Here is a 19,707-nt window from a genome sequence, read left to right as displayed (position 1 = left end):
TGGTGGGGCTAGAGGTCCAGGTCATGGCTGGATTCGGGTGGCTGGCAGAAGCGCCTGTGCTCACGAACTTGGGCCCCCAGCTCTAGGAAAGCCTGGAGTTCTCCTCACACACAGATGGGAGTTTCGAAGACAGCAGAGTGCTGGAGGCTCTTGCTGTTGTGTGCCTGGGGCACAGCACAGGTCCACTGTGTGACATTGGAGCGGCAGCCCTGTCCGCTCAAGGGACGGGCTAAGAGCTGGCTCGAGCTTCTGTCCTTCATGAAGAGGCTTACCTCACACCCCTAACTTGCAAGGTGGAAGGATAAGACCCCCTTTGGGCCCCCTCATCAAGAATAGCCACGCACACTGTTTTACAATGGACTCCTTACATGGTGGGGTAATGCTGGAGCTGCTTGGATCAAAGACCGAGGTGGGGCCCGACCCTCTGAGGGATTGCCATTAAGTGCCCAGGGCTCTGGGGAAGGCAGCTGGGGGAAGAGCCTCTCCGGTCTGGACAGCCTCAATTCCAAACCCCAGAGATGTACCCTGGGTGCAGAGGACCCAGGTAACCATGCCAGGGTAACCTTGCATGCTGTCCTGCCATTTTCCTCACATAACCGGTGGGCAGACCTGGGTCTCTCTACTGGACAGTGGAGTGAGTGGCAAAGAGCCATGGGCTGTGACGGGAGCCCGGGACAAGGAGGCTGTCACATGTGGGAGTACAAGGCATGTGCCGGGTCTGTGAAATACTGGTGCAAAGGACCTAGGGAGTCAGTGTGCACAGCCTGCCCAAGTGGCACAGGAAATGTGCAAAAGGAATGCTTCTCTGAAGCCACTGGGGTGCGGTGGAGGGTTCCAGGGAGCTGGGGTCTCACTTTATTTTTAACTCTAGGCCATCTGCTTCCCACTTCCCACCGGGTGGGCCACAGTCTGGGAAATATTCAGAGTGAACATATGCTGCTTCTGGGGTGGGGTGGGGGTGGGGTGCTGGGACGGAGGTGTGTGCAGGGAGTGGGGATGGGGGGCTCTGTTCTCAGGAGTCATGGCCACCAGCTATGCCGGTGGGACTCTGGCCTCCTCGGTGTGAGGGCTTGTCATTTCCGTCTCTGGGGAGGAGGCACAGGAGGTGACTTGACAGACAAGGAGCTCAGAGAGCAAGCCTGCTCTCAGGACAGGCGTCGGTCCGTCTGTCCGCTAGGGTCTCTGACAGGTGGCCAACTTCTAACAGGGCCCAGCCTGCTGAGAGAGACTGTTCCTCAGGCAGATTAGGTTTGGAGGATTCCCCAAACTCCTTCCTCTGAAGCCCCCAGGACGTCATGGTTCCCTGGAGTCCATAGCTCTCAAGCAGACATCAACCACGAGGGGAGAAAAAAAGCTAAGAGGTGCCCTTTGCTTACCAATTGCCCCCCATGAACAAACATTGTCTCCCTCACCCACCTCCAGGCAGGGTTGCTGTCAAAAATTACCACACAAGAAAGAGACTGTCAGGACCCTAGCTGTTTATACAGTAAGCCTGTGGTTAGTGACCCTCAGCTTCATTTTATTATTGCATTTTACGAAGTTACCAAGACAACTGAGGCTGTAACAGAGCCTTGAATACATGCGCCATGAAAATTTAATAAAGAACTTTGAAAGGCTTAAGAGGTGGGAGAGGCAGGGGGAGGGGAGCCGAGGTCTCAGCAGACTTCCGGGAGCCTCCCCTGCCAGGGCTCACGGCCTGGGGCAGGGTTTCCCGGCATCTGTGGCTCTCAGCTATGGAGACCATGCCTTCCTCAGCAGACGTTTGTGAAGACACTTCCCAGGTGCCACGCCTCACGCCAGGCTCTTTGGGTCCACTTTGACATGATCTCTGATGCACAGAGAGGGATGGGTGTGAAGGCGGAACGTCACTGGTCCGTGGCCACTCACCAACCGTGCGCCAGACCAAGCAAGTTCACACTCCCGGCAGACTTCCAAAGCCCGGTCCTCCGGAGGAGACAGGCCTCCTTTGGCTTCTCCGTTCTGATGTGAAACAGGGAAAAATCTCTGCAGCCCAGCTGAGGCCTGGGGGACTCGAGATGGCCCTGGGCACAGTCTGTTCAAATGCTTCCCCTTCTTGTGGAGGAAAGGTTTCCCAGGGGCTTCTGGGTGAGCAGGTTTTGTGAGAACAGGGCCACAAAGAGCGTGAGTTCCTCCGTTCTCCAGATCAGACTTGGAACAAAAAGCCAGAAATGAGGAAAATATTAGTGACTTTATCATTTTATGCTGAGGTTCAGTGTGTGTGTGTGTGTGTGTGTGTGTGTGTGTGTGTGTGTGTGTGTCTGCATGTGTAAGTGTAAATAGAGGCAGCATGTTTTTTTCTAGTTAAAATGAAAGCAAGAAAGGAGGCAACTGAAAAGCCTTCTGCAGAGTTTGTCTCTGAGAATAAGAAAAAAGATTGCACTGTTTTGTGAGAAATAGTGTGTGGGTAAATTTCACTCACATTCATCAAATGAAATGGGAGATGGCACAATTATCAATGGAGGCTAGGTAGGTTTCAGGCTACATTGCTCACTGGTGAAATTCCCCCATGGAGTGTGGACAGCTCTCTGCCTCTGGGAACACAGCTCCCAGATGAGAGCTCATGAGTCCTGAGCTTCAAGAGAAGGCACCTAAAGCCAGCCCAGTTCTCACTTACCTCTGAGGAATAAAGGACCCTAACCAAGGAAGGAAGGTGTGTGTGTGGTGTTTGCACCATTTTAGAGTAGTACTCTGTCAGTCATGAGGCCAACCCCAGACATCTGAGGAGCGGCAGGGCCTTTTTCCAGCCTGTGAATGTCTTCAGATATGTGCAGATGAAAGGCAGCCAGGAGTGGGGTGGGGTGGGGGTCTCGCTTCAGCTTCATCCATCTCCATGAACATTATTCAAGGAAACTTTTTGTCATCTTTCCTAACGTTCCTAGGATTCTGAGAGAAGACATCACCCGTATTTGGGTGGAGTCCTTATAGTCTCCGTGGCCCCAGGGTCTTCCTTGGGGGCCCAACAGAATAAGTTGGAAGGCCCCAAGTCCCTAGAATTCCCAGGTATGCTCTGATGGCACGTGCAGCTTCCTGTCACATGGGCTGCCACGTCTGCTCAGCTGGGCTTTGGAGGGCGTCAGGACCGTTGACAGTCCTTGCTTTCACTGGGTAGCTTGGAGGATCAGACAAGAGAAATTTAAAAGAAACCTTTGAACTGTGAAGCACCAAGAACATGTTCATTCACACAGAAAAGGAGTCTCTAGAATAATCTAGAAAGGCATGGAATGTTTTTCAAATGCCTATCCAGCTCTACTCCTAAGTAGCCACATTCACACAGACTGTCCTCTCCGAATGGGTGGTGTAACATTAGATGGGGGGACAGGGTGGATACCCATGAGGAGCAGGTTGAAGGCCACCCGGCCTAGCAGTCCTTGGAGTGCAGGGCTGAAGGGGAGGGAATGCCCCTCAGGAACAGGCCTAGGACCTGAGCTGAAGGTCCCATGGAATCTGTCTGTGGAGAGACTCAAGGATCAGCAAAGCTATTGTCCACTCATGGGCTCATGGGACAGTTGCCATGCTTGGGGAAGGCATCAGCCAATCGGGAATCTGGGGATGTTCAGCCAATCAGCTCAGTGAAGCTTAGAAAGCTGTGATTTGTAAGGGCATCCACAGCATGTGGAGAGGGGACATGTCTCCTCACCTACAGCTGCTCAGTTCCTGTCACTTAAACAAGCACCTCTGGGTCTTAGCAGCTGGCCTGGCCTCTCCCTCAAGTCACAGCTGGGTTCCCACAGATAAGCGTGTCAGTGAAGGGGCTTTCCTTTCTGCGTTCCTGGACATATATGGAAGAAGCTGTTCATTCTGTGGGGGGGGGAGGGGGGGAGCTATAGCAGGGCTCTAGAGCTGAGCCTCAAGAGGAAGTTGTTTCTGTTGGCTAGAGGGATCTGACTGGACCAGGTAGAGGTACCAGCGGCCTGCCAGGGTCTTCCTGCCAGTGAAGAAATGGCCCATTGTTTTCATGACAACAGATTCTAAGAGTGCTAGGAGTCCAGAGGTCCAGTCCAGGACTGTGGGGCTTGCGGCTCCTAGGGAAGAGGAGGAGGAGGAGGGCCTTGATCAAAAGGCCCTTGACTGGGGCACTTTCAGCAGGGATTCGAAGGCTCCCTGGTGTTCTTGCTCCCTTCCAGAAGCTGGGGGGGGGGTGAGGGGTATGGGGACAGAGGCATGGCTGTTTCTGGGAGAGACTTGCTGAGGTCTGAACTAAGAAGACAAAGTTCCCTGGGATAATATAAGGAGAAACACACAGCCGCCACCCCCGCCACCAGGAGGCTTGTGTGGAGAACAAGAGGCTCCAGGAGGCCCTGTTCTGCCATGAGGGGGGGGGGAGGGACGACGGGGGACGGACGGAGTGGACATCTGGTAGGACCAGCATTTCAACAGTTCCACTGAATCCTGTGTCCTTGTAGGCTCCTTTTGGCTAGGCTGGTGGGTCGCAGCCCCGCCTCCAACAGATGAAAAGCTGAGCCCGGTCTGCAGGCTGGGCCCTCTCAAGGGGCCTCTACAGAGGGACTTAGGCCACAGCTGGGCACAGAGCATGCCATGCTCAGCTGTGCCTGCCTGGGCTCTCTGGGGCTACTCCTTCCCTGCAGGGGGAAGGGGCCATCTGAATAGCTTTCATTTCAGTCACACCTTGCAGAAGGTGAGTTCACCAAAGTGAGTCTGGATATTAGTGCCGCTGAGCAATGGAAGTGAGGCAGAAGTCTCCTATTGTTCACTCAGAACAGAGTGGCCCGAAATTCTGACAGTACTGGGGCGGGGCCAACTTGTCCGTAATGACTTCCCTAACCATCACTAGAGTCAAATCCTCAAGGGCATGAAGCCTCCCAAAGTCATGAGCAACAGACTGAGCAGCTCTGTGACCTCTAGATGACAGGCGGCGTAGAGAGGCCATCTCTCGCCAGGAATGCTGCTGACATCTTTAGATTACCTCAGCGCGGCTGCACATGCCTCTTGAACCCATCTCCTCTCTGCTCCGTGCTGGCAAGCACTTTGGGAAGACTCATTTTGAGAAAAAGTGTTAAGCCAAAGCTCTGTTTAACAGCCCTGTACAGCTCCCGGTTGGCCAACAAGGATGCCCACAGCAGAGCATTCGAGAACACTGATTGCTCTGGTCTAGAACTCCACACGCTCTCCACACACTTCTGCTTGCTCTGCCTCTCAACTGGGCCTTGCATTCTCCCTCTGAGCCCTCCCCTCACCCAGGGCTGGCAGCACAGTGCTGGGTGGGGACACAGTGGCGCTTGGCCATTGGGTCAGCACCCCACCTTTGCTGGGGTCCCCTGGAAGCTGGACGGGAAGACTGAAGAACCCATTACTTCTTAATTATTTCTTAAATAGTAATAAATTAAACATTGCAACAGGCAAGTTAATGAAATAAGTGAGGTTAATCTGTTAAGTACACCCATATAGCACATGATTGGGGTGTCCACCATCTTGATAGTTCTGCTTCTCTCAGAGAACAGGTGGGTGGAAAGAGCTGCTGAGATCCTGAGCTCTGACCGGCAGGCTCGCAGAGGCCCCAGCAGACCCCAAGTGTGACCGCACAGCCACAGTTCCTTGCTTTTCCCCATGCTCTGCTCCCCTGGGGCCCAAGCACAGCAGAACTGCCCCGGTTGGGGCTTCCCAGGAACCTGGAACAGTAGGTGCCATCTGTCACATCTCAGATGTCATATATCCACCGATGACTCACAAGCAGGGTGGGTCACCACGAGGTGCCGGGAGGAGGGTGGGCAAGAATTGGCCATGTGAGGCGAGAGCCCTGCAGAACACAGAGGATTCCTGGCCATTGTAGCTGGAACCCTAGTGGCTCCCCACAGATCGGGGGAGCCCAGGGTACTGAGCCCGCAAGAGCACACCTTCTTCCAGGAGGGCAGGGTGGTCTTCAGGACAGAGCGTGTCTAGAGTGAGACAGCTTGTTAGCACCGATCACACGGGCTGCGAGGCTGCCTGCCGCTGACTGGGTTCTGGCGTTCATCTCCTGGGGAGGACTGCTTTGGGGGCGCCTGCGCCGGCCGCACAGCAAGCGCTTTTCGTCCAGCAGGGACAGGTGGTATTCACACAGGTCAATCAAGGAGGCCACCTGCTCATGCAGAGGCAACATTTTGAACTTCCTCTGGGCCAGGAAGAAGAAAGCTTCCACAAATGCCTGTAGACACATCCCTGTGGACAGAGAGATGCTGTCAGTGAACTCTAGTGCCCCAGGGAGGCTCACCCAAAGCACAGTGGCCGGCAAGAGCTCCTCTGCTCACCACACCTCCATTTGGGAAACTCCACCCGAGACCAGCACACAGGACCTTCCTCAGGCCCAGGCACTCTGAACTTAAACAGGAAGTAGATTTAATTCTCTCTCAGAGATGGGGAAACTGAGTCTCAGAGAAGTGGAGAGGCCTGAATAGAAAGCAGAAAGCAGTGGTGCTTGGATTTAAACCTTGTCCCAAATTTTATTCCTGGGTACCATGATGAAATGTCCTCCCATGAAAACGCTGTTCCCAAACTTTCCCCATTAGAGGGGATAATCTTAGTCTCAACCCGACAATAGTGCTCTCCATTCTGACACAGGCACACACAGTCAATAGTATCTAAGGTTTATGCGTTTCACTACTTGTAAAATTTACCTCATCAAGTAAAATAAACCCAACCCCCTTCTCTTTGGTTGTCATGTGACCCCCCCCCCACACACACACCACAGGGGCTTGTGTTGAGCGCTTGGTCTCGGCTAATGGCGCTCTTTGAGAAGGTTCTGGACACTTCAGTTTTCTGCCTGAAGGAATTTGGTCACGGAGGCATGCCTTTGAAGATGTACTTGGTCCTCTGCCCCTCCACTCTTTATTTCCTATCTCCCACAAGGTGGCCAACCTCCTCTGCCACACACTGCTACCACCACGATGCTTTGCTCAAGTGTATGGGGCCAAGCAGCCGTGGACTAGCCCTCTGAGGCGGGCCGGCTAAATCCTCTGTCTTTCTCATCAAAGCTGTCCCCTCAGGAGCATCTCCGTTATGGCTACATGAGAAACATGCCAGTGACAGTTACGTTCTGGGATGCGTGATGGACCATCCCCACCGTGCCCTAGAATGTTCTTCCTGACTGTACCTCGTGAGCTCCTGCCTATCACTGGGATTTGAGCTCAAATTTCCAAGGTTAAAATTCAGCAGGTACTGGTACTGGGTTTGTTTTTCAGTGCTGGGTCCAGGACCCCAGGCCCTGTGACGCTCCACAGGCACACTCTGCCACAGAGCTGTGTCCTGGCCCCACCCACTCTGATGCCAAGTGACAAAGGAGAATGAAGCACAGTTTCAGGTTTGTGGATAAATGAACAGAAGTTCCCACGGGTCCTTGTCTCACACAGCTTGTCGCAGTGTGGTCTCCTTGTCACACTCGGTCAACCAGTATGGAAGTGTCACGGGTGTATCTGTGCCCCTTCTTTGCTCTGGGCAGCTCTGTGTGTTCCGGTGAATGTGAAGAAGTCAGGTGTCTCTGACTGCTCACACGAACAGTTTCACTGCCCTGACTCCCGGCTTCCACCCACCATGCCTCCTTGGTGAAGAACTCCTTGTTTCATTATTGAATAGCTTCGCCTTTCCCAGAACGGCAGCAATAAGGCTTGTTGGTTTTGTAGAGTGGCTTCTTCCACTTAGCAGGTACTGTTCTGGTCTGTCCTGTCTTTTTGTGGTTCGTTAGCTCCCCGCCACTGCCCTTCTCCATGCCCCCTCCCCCCTGCAGCTGCTCCCCATCCCCAGCTCCTCCTCCCTCTGCTTTCCATTATAGTCCATTTATGACTGGCTCTGCTTCCCATTTCCTTTAAGTCTCTTTCTCCATTCTCAAGACCCTCTTTCTAGCTCTGCAACCTATAAACACACTTATATAAGCACACTATACACACACACACACACACACACACACACAACTTTAAATTTAGGCTCTACACATGAGAGGGAATGTGAGTTATTTTTCCAGGTCAATTGAATGCATTTCCTGCAAATATCATTGTTTCATTTTTCTTGATGGCTATATGAAATTCTGTTTATGTATGGACCATGTTTTCTTTATCCATTCATCCAGCATCCATGAACATCTGGGCTGCTTCCATTTCTCGACTATTTCAAAAACTTAGATGTTCAAGTATCTCTGTGGTGTTCTGAACTAGAGTCCCGCGGGCACATGCCCAGAAGTGGTACTTTAGTATTGAAGAAGCCCCATGCTGATGTACATAGTGGCTGCCTCAGTTTCCACCTCACCAGCAGTGAGGAAGCATTCCTCTTTCTAACATCCTCACCAGCATTTGTTGTCCTATTTATTTATTTATTTAGAGATAGAGTCTCACTATGTAGCCTGACTGGTTTAGAATTTCTGTGGAGACCAGGCTAGCTTTGAACTCACAGAGATCCACTTGCCTCTGCCTCCTGCATCCTGGGATTAAAGTTGAGCACTATCATTCTGACTGGGGTGAGATAGACTCTCCCAGCAATTTTGTTTACTTATTGTTTTGTGTTTGTGCATGTGTGTTTGTATAAGAATATATATATATATACATATATATATATATATATATGTAGTATGCAGGCATGTGCACCCATGTATATGCATGCATATGTTGTGGAGGTCAGAGGTCAACCTTGGGTGTTGTTCTCCAGTCGATCACAATCATTCCTGGTTTATTTTTGAAATAAGGTTTCTCACTGGGACATAGGGCTCATCAGTTAGGCTAAGATGAATGGCCAGGGAGCCCCAAGGGTTTGCCTGTTTCTACCTCCCCAGCTCTGGGTTTCTGATCCTGTACCACCATGCCTGGCATTTCCCGTTGGGGATCCAACTCCAGTCCTCAGGATTGCCCAGCATGCACTTTACCCAGCATGCGCTTTACCCAGCGGAGCTGCCCCCCCATCCCCAAAGCACTTTTAATTTCCATCTCCCTGATGGCCAAGGATACCTTTTCAAGTGTTTTACTGGCTGTTTATGCTTCTTCTTTTTAGAACTGCCTGTTCAATTCATCATGCCATTTACTGATGGATAATTTGGGGCTTGGTGTTTTTTGTTGTAATCAATGTATCTCGTCAGATGTTCCGTTGGCGAGGATTTCCCCCATTCTGTGGGCTGTCTCTTCAGATCATCTCTGGTGATTGCTTCCTCCGCTGTGCAGAAGCTTCCTAACTTCTGGGATTATTTCCTGTGCTGCTGGAGTCCTGCTCACCAAGTCCTTGCCTGTGTTCACACCTTGAAGCATTTCCCTCCAACCCCTCCTCGCCCTTTTCTTGGCGGCGCCTGCTGCAGCTCACTCGGGTTTGTTTTGTGGCGGTCTTTCCTGCTTTTCTTCAGTTCATCGCTGTCTCCCAGCGACAGGAACCCAGACGGTACTCAGTAAGGATGTACTGGATCCGAGAGCGGATGGCTGGGTGGGTCTGTGAGTGGGTGCCTGGGTGGCGGATGGCCGAGTGGGCAGGTGGGTGGGAGAATGAACATGTCAGCATGAGGTGCTTTATAGATATTGTCACTGATCCTCTTGGGTATCATTATTATGCGCTACAGATGAGGAACAAGATAGAGATGAAGTAACTTCATAAGTCACTGACAGAGAACAGTGGCCTAGGAAATCAGTTTTTAAAGCAAACTGTATTACATGAAAGGTCCAGTGTCCACATGAAAATGAACCCAGGGACCCCAGGGAGGTGACAACTACGACCGGAGTTGGTGCCTTACAGCATGCTAGCCTAGGCTTTGCCTCCGCTCATCCACACCCGGCCTCAGGCTGCAGACACTGGTTACCCTGGGACCTGAGAACGCCTTTTGACTCGAGAGTGAGTGGGGAAAAAGGCTTTTGTCTCCCCACAAAGGCATCAGCTTTGTGACTCTGCTGCTCTTGATAGATACCCCAAAAGTCCCTTGCTCCATGGGAGGAGATGTCAAAGTACGGGATTCTTGTGGAAAATCCTGTCCATGTAAACAAAAGCCTGTTGTGGACAGACAGGGAAACAGGGCTTCAGTTTAACTCAGGAGGCAGAGATATACCAAACACCAACTTTTGGCTAGGTTTACTAAGGTGAACGTGTGCCTGTGTTCTGTGCACATGACCATGTACGTGTTTGAGCAGAAGAGTGTGCACATTTGAATGTGTATGTCACTGTGGTAATATATTGTGTACCCTAATAAAATTTGCCTGAAGATCAGAGAACAGAACAAGCCACTAGATTAAACTCAGAGGCCAGGCAGTGGTGGCACACACCTTTAATCCTAGCACTTGGGAGGCAGAGATCCATCTGAATTTCTGTGAGTTCAAAGCCACTCTGGACTACATGAGATAGATTTAGTCTAGGAGAGAAAACAGAGCAAGGCAGTGGTGGCCACACCTTTAATCTCAGCACTTGGGAGTCACACACCTTTAATGGCTGGGTGGAGAAAGGTATATAAGGCCTGAGGAGATAGGAACTAAAGGCTTCTTCAGCTGAAAAGCCCTTTCAGCTAGAGAGCCTTTCCAGGCTGAGGAGTCCTAGAGATAAGACATGGCAGTGGCTTGTTCCTTTGTCTCTCTGATCTTGCAGTATTTACCCCAAAATCTGGCTCTGGGTTTTTTATTAGAAAGACCTTTTAAGATTTGAGCTACATCTCATGACTAGTTGGGCCGTTCAGACACATACAATGAAAGACGCCAGGCTTTCAGCCAGAGAAACTCAGTCGCCCTCCAACCTCCCAGCTTGTGGTCTAAACATTTCTTCTTGAAGCCTGGCCCACCTAGGGCCATGTCTGAGACAGTGCATCTCACTGGCCACCAGGGCAGTGCCGACCGTGCATTTCACTGGCCACCAGGGCAGTGACTACCATGCATCTCACAGTGCATCTCTGGCTTCTGACAACATAAGGAGCTTGGGCCAGAATGTAAATCAGCTGCCTCATCAATCACATTGCTCACTTGAGCTGACAGTACTTACAGCAAGTCTTTCTCAACAAAGGAAGTAGCCAGCTGTTTATGCTCTGGCTCAAGCCTCTGGTCCAGGCTGTAACCAGCAGTTTTTAGGTCACAACTCCGAGTACTTCCAGTGTCCACACACAGCAGCACTGATGGGCACTCTGATTACCACTGTCTTGTTAAAATGTGGGGTGTAGGGTGAGGCCAAAGACGTGCATGTTGTTAGGGCTGGTGGCTGCTGGCCTCTGGACCACACTGAGCAGCAGGCTGGAAAATACAGGACCTTGTATCTCATGGGATTACTTCTGTTCCCTTCTCTGAAGACTTCTGTCATTTGAACTATCATCATTCATAGAAGGAACAGGGCAGGGGCAAGAATCTCTGGCTGGATTATTTGGATGAGGACATTCTGAGAGGAGAAGAGGTTTAATTCACTACCCTTGGCCTTCTTTCTGTCTGTCTGTCTTTTCTAATTTCCTAGAGCAAATGCGTATTAAAAATATACCAAAAAATGTATTTTGTATTTTGAAACAGGTGATAAAGGGTCTCACCTTATAGTCCAGACTAGGCCCAAACTTGTGCAATCCTCCTGCCTCAGTCTCCTGCACCCCCACACTTGACTTGTAATGGGAAACTTGAGTGGGCACTTGCTTCTTACTAGTGAGCCTGAGTCTGAAGTTGGGAATGTGCATTGCTTTGAAAAAATACAGTGTGCGCGCGCGCGCGCACACACACACACACACACACACACACACACCAGTTCCCCAATTATCCTTGAGCGGTATGTTTCAAGACTCCCCAGAGAATCCCCAAAACTACAGCCAATACAAAATACTGTACTGTACACCCTATATTTTTTCCTTATATGCCTTGCAGCAACACAACATAGCACCAGAATTAATTTGTCTCTTCCTGTTTTATCCCGGGTCTTTGTGCTTTGGGCCGCTGCTGAGTACTAAGGGTTGCTCAAGCATGAGTACTGCTGTGCTGTGTTGGGCCACGGCAGGTAGCCCATACGGTGTGGATACACTGGATGAAGAGATGATTCATGGTTCTGGGCAGACAGAACGGGTCAGCCGGGACTCAATCATGTGATTCAGATGCATAATTTATGACATGAGAATCATTTATTCTGGAATTGTTCTTTTCATATTTAAAGGCTGATGTTGATAGTGGGAAACTGAGACGGAAAGCAATGCTTTAAGGGGAGACCACCACAAAGGGGAAATAAGTGAAGGATAATGGACATCAGTGACTCACTCATACAGAAGTGCTGTCCTGCCCAATGTGGTGGCGCATGCCTTTAATCCCAGCACTGGGGAGGCAGAGGTAGGTGGATCTCTGTGAGTTCAAGGCCGGCCTGGTCTACAAAGTGAGTTCTGGGACAGTCAGAGCTATGCAGAGAAACCCTGTCTCCAAAACAAAACAAAATAAAACAAAACAAAAAATGAGAGAGAGCGAGAGCCATCCTCTCTTAAGCCAGGTGGTTGGCAGCTCACACTCCTCCCCATACAGACCTGTTCATCTTCTAGGACTCCTGTCTCTTCACCACAAGGGTACATGACATCCCGTGTCAGTCAGTAATCTACCACATGAGGACCAGACCCCAGCTCTCCCTAGGTGATCAGCATACCCTCAAACCACACAGCATCCAGAACAAAGGCAAGTATAAGATAATAGCGACGTTCAGGCTGTGTTTCAATCACTGTGGACTTCAGAAAAGCAATCTGGCAGAAGATTAACAGCCATCATACCATTTAACACAGCAATGACAGACCCAGAAATTTCCCAGATATAATACATTCTCTCACACGGGCAGCTCATTGCCAACTCTGCACAGTAGAGAAGTTTCATTGTGTCTTAGGATTTCTGTTGCTGGGAAGAGGCACCGTGACCGTGGCAACTCTTATAAAGAAAACATTTAATTGGGGTGGCTTACAGTTCAGAGGTTTAGTCCATTATCATCATGGAGGGAAAAGGCAGCATGCAGGCAGACATGGTGCTGGAGAAGGAGCTGAGAGTCCTACATCTTGATCTGAAGGCAACAGGAAGTGAACTGAGACACTGGGTGTGGCTTGAGCATACATGAGACCTCAAAGCCCACCTCCACAGTGACACACTTCCCTCCAACAAGACCACATCTCCTGATAGTGCCACTCCCTATGAGATTATAGGGGCAATTAATTACATTCAAACTTCCACATACAGCTGCTGTGGATATCACTCTATGTAAATAAAACACTGATGGCCAATGACCAGGCAGGAGGTAGGTGGGACAAGGAGAGAGGAGAATTCTGGGAAGCGGAAGGCTGGGAGAGAGAGACGGCAGCCACCGCGAGGAGAGGAGCATGTAGAGACGCCGGTAAGCCACCAGCCACGTGGCAAGCTATAGATTTATAAAAATGGGTTAATTTAAGATAAAAGAACAGTTAGCGAGAAGCCTGCCATGGCCATACAGTTTATAAGTGATATAAGCGTCTGAGTGATTATTTTATAAGTGGATTGTGGGGCTGCGGGGCTTGGGGAACCTGGAGAGAAGCCCTCCAGCTACATACAGCATTAAAACCTTTTCTGCTTTTCTGTATTTTCCAAATGGTATCATATGTGCTCACTCTTAGTGGTAATTAAAAAAAAAAGAAAGAAAGAAAAAAGAAAAAGCTTCATTTTTAAACAAATACCCTAACCAGGGTACTGGTTCTTTGAGGTTCCCCTTGGCCACCCAAAGTGGAAGTCAACTACACTTCCCAGTGCTTTCTCCTGTTTCCTCCTACTTGTGGCTATAAATCCACGGGTCCGTGGTCTGTCTCCTTAGGGGAGAGGAGAATTCTGGAGGCATGCTTGAGACACAGGTGCTGTGACAGCCATTGTACAGAGTGGACACTGAGAGCAGCTGGGACAGACCCAGGAAAATGCTTCTGAGAAGATTTGCTAATGGGTGAGAACATAATGGCCTTGACTAGGGGCTCCTGACCTTCAGTGTCCCCTGGCCGGGGAGGGGAGGGGCATTGGAAAGCAGATAGAGGCCCTAAGCCAGAGCTTCAGATCTGAAAGTCCAAGGTGGGGCCTGAAAATCTGCCTTCATAAATTCCCATTTGATGCTCAGGGCTGGGGACCAGGGAGTCCACTTGAAGACAACCCTTTCCCCCGACTGAGCCCTGCTGGATGAACTTTAGTCTGACTGTCCTGAAGTGAGAGGAGCTTGACTTTGTGCTAAAGACATTTTTAAAAAGACATTTATTTTAAGACATTGATTGAGAGAAACCCAACCGTTACTTTTAAAAGCCTAATGACAGATCTGAGATCCACGACCCTGTCCCAGTGTTGTGCAGAGCCCTCCCTTGGTTTCTGAGAGACTGAGAGACCACACACTCCAGACTCCTGGTCCTTGCTCCTGTCCGTCTTACTAAGGTGTAATAGGCTAGGATGGTTCTAGAAGGCTAGGCCATAGATGGCCCTGTAGACCATGGCAGAAGATTTCAGATGGAGGAAGACGAGAGGCCGCAGGGGTGTTTGAAGTAACAAGATGGCTGCGGCTCCATGCTGAGACCAAGTGGTATGGGGCATGTGGGAAAGAAAATAAGGATGCTGCACCAGTCCAAACAAAAGCTGACAGCTACCGTGGAGTGGAGAGGGAGGCAGTGAGGGCTGAGCAGACTCTAGGTACAGTTTAAGATCAGTCCCAGTGTGAGCTGAGATCTGCCCAGGGGCCAGATAGATGTAGGGGTGATGGGAAGGCAAGCGTAAGCGTCCTGGTAAACGGCTTCGGACACCGGGTCCGGGGCACAGGCCTTCTCTTGGTCTATGCACAAGGTAATTGGAGGACCTTGCCAGAGATGCAGTTTTCTGTCCCCTTCTCCTGGAGGTGCTGCATCAGAAGGTTCGTTTGTCACAGCCAATCTGGGGGCCTCCAATGTGGTTGTGTCTTGAGGCAGCACAGTGAGGAAACCCAGAGGATCTCTGTGAGAAAGCTAGCACTGAATGGACTAGCCGGGCACAGGCAGCAAAGAGCCCTTGAGGATGCCGGGGAAGCTTTTTTCTTTGAAGTACCACTGCCCATCCATCCATCCCTGTCCTCAGTCAGCCCAGACTGCCATAATGGAGTACCACAGACTCAGTGACAAAGAGCAGTTAATGTCTAACTTCCTCACACTTGGAGGCTGGAGGGGCTCCGGGGAGGGTCTCCTCTTGGCTGGTAAATGGCCACATTCTTACTGTGCCTCCCAGGTCAGAGAGTGTGTGCTCACACCCTCTGCTGCCTTTTCTGAAGAGGAACTAACACAATTGGAAAGGGGCCTGCCTCACTTAACATCACACAGTTCCCTAGAGACCTTATCTCCTTGGTCCATAATCCACCCCACAGGGGATGAGCCCCAGTATGTGAAGTGGGGGAGGGAGCTGCACCTCCTGCTGAGGTGGTCCCACCATGTGGGAATACTCTCTCACACGCCCTAGGTCTCTGAGTCCCAGAGCTATTCAGGGAACAGTTAGGTCCTCACCTCTCTCCTTGCTCCTCTGCCTGTCACAGGGAAGGCTGTCAGGGCTGGGCTTAGGCACTGGAGACATCTCATGACTTGTTATAGTCAAAGGAATGAACATTAGTTATGGTTATTGAGTCTTGTTATGTCAAAGCTCTGGGATAGAGACTGCCTGCACACTGTTCAACTGGATTGTACTTAAGTCTTATGAAGCCATTTTACATTCACGAAAGATGCTGAAGTCACATGGCTGGCAGGTGCTGCCCAGCAACCGTCTTCTAGCATTTCTGCTCAGTGCTGCTCTGAGCCTTCAAACATCTGGCCACATCAGAGTTGCCCCAGGACTGCAAACAAGCAAACAATAACAAAAAACACTTGAAGAAGAAAAGAAAATTCCAGAAGCAAAATCAGTCTTGGAGTGAGTAAGAGCTGGGTGCCATCCATCTCTGCCAGATATCAAGAAGGACAGGCAAGATAGGCAAGATCCATGGGTGTCTGTGAACATGCTTTCCCCACACCTGAAGAGAAGCGGTGGATCAGGATTTCATTTGGGTTGACGGATGTGGCTGAACTGGCTGCAGACTCTTGCCTCTCACTGGAGATGGCCATTGGATTCTGAGATACAGTCACTGACAGGACATGGCCTCATTCTGTCAATCAGCAGGTGAGACCCAGGGAGGCCTGGAAACACCTGACCTGAGGTGAGCGTGGCGGCTCCCCAGGAAGCCCGTCTTCTAAGGTTTAAGGATGCAGACAAAGCCAAGGGCTTTCTTGGTGTTCCCCATCTTCTCATCCAGCTCTGAGAAGCGTTTGAAAAAGGCTGATGGTACAGGAACTCTCCACCTGAAGGTGAGGGACATGTACCAGTGGCCAAGCAGCAAGCCAGGTGACTCCCAATAGAAGCGGTGGCATTTCAGCCCAGGCCTGTCTTATACTCAAACCTGCATTCTTTTCCCAACCTAATTAAGCTTTTGTCACATTTGATGGCTATGTATTATTTTACAGTTTCCAGAACACATTTACATATTTGATGTAATTAAATCCAAATCATTGTTGACAGCCAGAGATATTATCCCACACTGAAGGTGAGATTGATTTCCCCCCTTCCAGTCAGTCTCTGTTCTCTCACAATATTCAAATCTCTTTCTTCTTACTCAGCCAGAATGGGGGGTTCTGTGTCCTAAGTGCACACACATACTTGTGTCTGGAAATGAAGTGGGATGCTCTTGGCCGTAATCACCTCAGCAGCCTCTCCCTGTGCATCGCCGTGGCCTCCAGAAGAGCTGTCTTAGGAGAGGAAAGACACCAAGGTTCTCCATTACCAACTCCCAGCCTCCTCCCTGCTCCTGTGGTACCCAGGCGGTCTGCTGCATGGACCCACCAGCTGTCACCACAGTCCTCCAGGACCAGTGCTTGGCTCTCATGCTGGGTAGGTCCCAGAGATTGTAAGCGGCTCAGTGAATGGTGACTAGGACTCTGGGTCTTTTCCCAGCTCTGTCCCTGACGAGCTGCCAAAGCATTTCTTTTCTCTGTGCCTAAGTGTCTTCATCTGTAAAGTGGGGACAGTAACATCTGTCCTGAGTGACTTTTACAAGATTCCACTGGACAAAAGCATTGTGGGAGTCTAGAAGCTGGCCATGGGCCTGTCTGTCTCCTCTCCACTTGCCTTATTTTCAAACCCTGCTTCTCTTGCCTGCTTGGAGTGCTAGCTTCTTGCTCTGGCTTCTCCTTTTATGGCTGGTCAGCCATTGTTGGCCTCTGGACTTTTCTGAGCTTCATAAAATCGCAGAGCAGGAGGCCAGCCTGTCAGTGGTCTCTGTCCTTTATATACTTTGTAGCTTTGAGCTGGTCATTTCTGCTCCAGGGATCTCATGTTCCCTTTTGTAGATAAGGGTCTCTCGGGAGTCTAGAAATACTGGTAGTTGATTGTATCTTCCGGATGTTTAAAATGGTGATGTGATGGTTACTGTTGTCAACCTGATAGAATCCAGAATCACCTGGGAGATGGGCCTCTAGGCATGGCTATGGGGCATTATCTTGATAGCATTCATTAAGGTGGGGTGGTCCACCCCCTGTGAGGGGCACCATCCCCTGTGCCAGCCATCCTGGATTGTAGAAGTGGCATAGCTGAGAACTGGCATTAATTTGCCTCTTCTGACTGTGCATGCCACGTGAGCAGCTGCTTTGGGCTCCTGCTGCCTCGATGTGATGGAGTGTACCTAACAGTGAGCCAAACTAACTTTTCTTCCCTCAGTGGCTCTTCTCATTCCATAACAGCAACACCAAGTGACCAAGACGGTGACAATGAGAACATCACCAGCTGCCTGAGAGGACCCCGCTCATGCCCTCCCCAGGCCCTTTCCACGACCCATGGTGGTCCAGAGAGGCTGGCATGAGGGGCCAAGGCAGGTACCCGACAACAAGTTCTCTTGGCTGAGGTCACATTCAGAGGTGGATGGTGTCTAGGTTGGGTTTTATTGATGTGACAAACCATGACCAAAAACAACTTGGGAGGAAAGGGTTTATTTCAGCTTACACCTCCTAGGGCAGGAACTCAAGCAGAGAATAGGAAGGATGCTGCCTCCTGGAGCTCCTCCTGGCTTGCTCAGCCTGCTCTCTTATGGAACCCAGGACCACCTGCTCAGGGGTGGCACTACCCACAGTGGGCTGGGCCCACACGTCAGTCCATCTGATGGAGGTGATTCCTCAACTGAGGTTGTCCTTCCCGATGGCCCTGGCTTGTATCAACCTGACAAAAACTAGCCGACACAGAGATAGCACTGGGGTCCCCACACTGCCCCACACCCACTTCCTCTCAAGCTGGGGTGGGGAGGAAAGCCCCCCAAGGCCCAGCCTTCCAGGGAAGAAGGGGCCACAAACCTCCTGAGCTATCCCCACGCAAGCACAGTGACCGCCTACAAGCGTCACAGCGGGAAGAAGCCACCACCTTTGTCCTTGTCCGGATGGAGAAATGAGTAAGTGGCAAGACAGAGCCATAAATAGACCTTGCAGAAAACCATTACCTCCAGAAGCCCACAGCATCCAATGGCAAACGTAATCAAAGATGAAAGCAACTATTCCATCTTTCGTTAACCAAAGGTCACAGGCTGGCCCTGGGCAGAGTGGCTGGCCCAAGGTCCCAGTCCCGCCCATCTGACATCACACCTGATCCCACCATAACAGATGCACATTTCACTCATCATGGAGATGGGACCTCAGAAGCAGTCATCACTTCTCTTGCTATGGTCATGCCATCCCAGATATTTCTTTATGTGACCAGTAGCTCCATGAATACTCTGAGGCTCAGTATTCCTTCCTCAGCAAGTTGCCAAAATCTCTGACTTAGAAAGAACTTCAGAGACAGCACATCTCAGGCCCTTACAGGGCAATTGCACCTCGAAGGAGAATTATGGGTATCTAGCACTGCTCACATCTCTAATTGAGACCCTCCACCTCCCACTTCTTCCTCTGGTTGTTCCAAACCTTTTGTTTTGGGTCTAATTTGATGGTTGGGTGAAGGGATGCGAGGTTGTTCCCATCAAACCCGTGCTCAATACAACCCTCTGTACGGGCTCCTCCCCGGCACCTGCCTGCTCAGAGGCAGAGAGCAAGGAGAATGGAACAAGCGTACAGAAAATGTGACTTCTTGTACTGTCCTGTGAGATTCTGGGTTGCAGATTGTCCTCTCTGGCCATGCAGTCCCCTCTTGGCTGTTCCCAGGGCTGGAGTACTCACTCTCTACTGTTCCAGAAGGCCTGGATGGCTGCTGTGTGATATCTTGGGCTCAGCCTGGGTCCTGAGATGGGCGAGGCCTCTTCCCATGGCATCACTTGAACACGGAGTGAACTTGACTCTGTGAGGACAGCCACCATGTGAGGGCAATCCCATCAGGGAGACACACAGGTTGATGAGCCTCTTCCTGTGCTGGTGTCAGGACAAGTAGAGATGGACAGATGTGGAAAGGCGTGGCCAGGGCAAGGATCCAAGGAGATCATAGTCTGGAGAAGCAGGAAAGATGAACTCCCACAGGGGAGCTGTGTGGACCAGGTGAGAGCTCAAAGTGTGTGCTGTGTGCCATCTCTGGGATACACGTGTGAAATGGAACTCATGGATTCCATAGACATCAGTAACTTATCTACATAATTCTGTGTATCGTACTTTGCTTTTTCCTTTTCTTTCTCTCTTCCCTCCTCTTCCTTCTTTTTTCTTTCTCCTTCTTTTCCTTCCTTCCTTTCTTTACAGGCTTTTACTGTGTAGCCCAGGCTGTTTCATTCCTGTTTCCCTGCCTGCCTCAGGCTCGCTCCCAAGTGTTCTGG

The 19,707-nt window shown here is 50.6% G+C and overlaps 1 protein-coding gene across 5 annotated transcripts in view; it reads right to left on the bottom strand.

The window, feature by feature from the left end:
• Window positions 1-1,476: 1,476 nt before the first annotated feature.
• The window catches only part of Ttll11 (tubulin tyrosine ligase like 11), a 231,506-nt gene continuing 213,275 nt past the window's right edge, over window positions 1,477-19,707 (bottom strand). For 3 of the 5 annotated variants that reach the window (XM_028886112.2, XM_037204480.1, XM_037204482.1), the window contains one exon: window positions 1,477-6,177. In XM_028886112.2, the coding sequence (XP_028741945.2) occupies window positions 5,900-6,177 (278 nt within the window). In that variant the 3' untranslated portion in view covers window positions 1,477-5,899. The remainder of the gene's footprint in view (window positions 6,178-19,707) is intronic. The other 2 variants (XR_005091290.1, XM_037204479.1) reach the window with 2 other exon arrangements.

The sequence above is a fragment of the Peromyscus leucopus genome, chromosome 4, assembly GCF_004664715.2.
Source record: "Peromyscus leucopus breed LL Stock chromosome 4, UCI_PerLeu_2.1, whole genome shotgun sequence".
NCBI classification, from domain to species: Eukaryota; Metazoa; Chordata; class Mammalia; order Rodentia; family Cricetidae; genus Peromyscus; species Peromyscus leucopus.
This window is presented reverse-complemented; position numbering and strand designations above follow the sequence as displayed.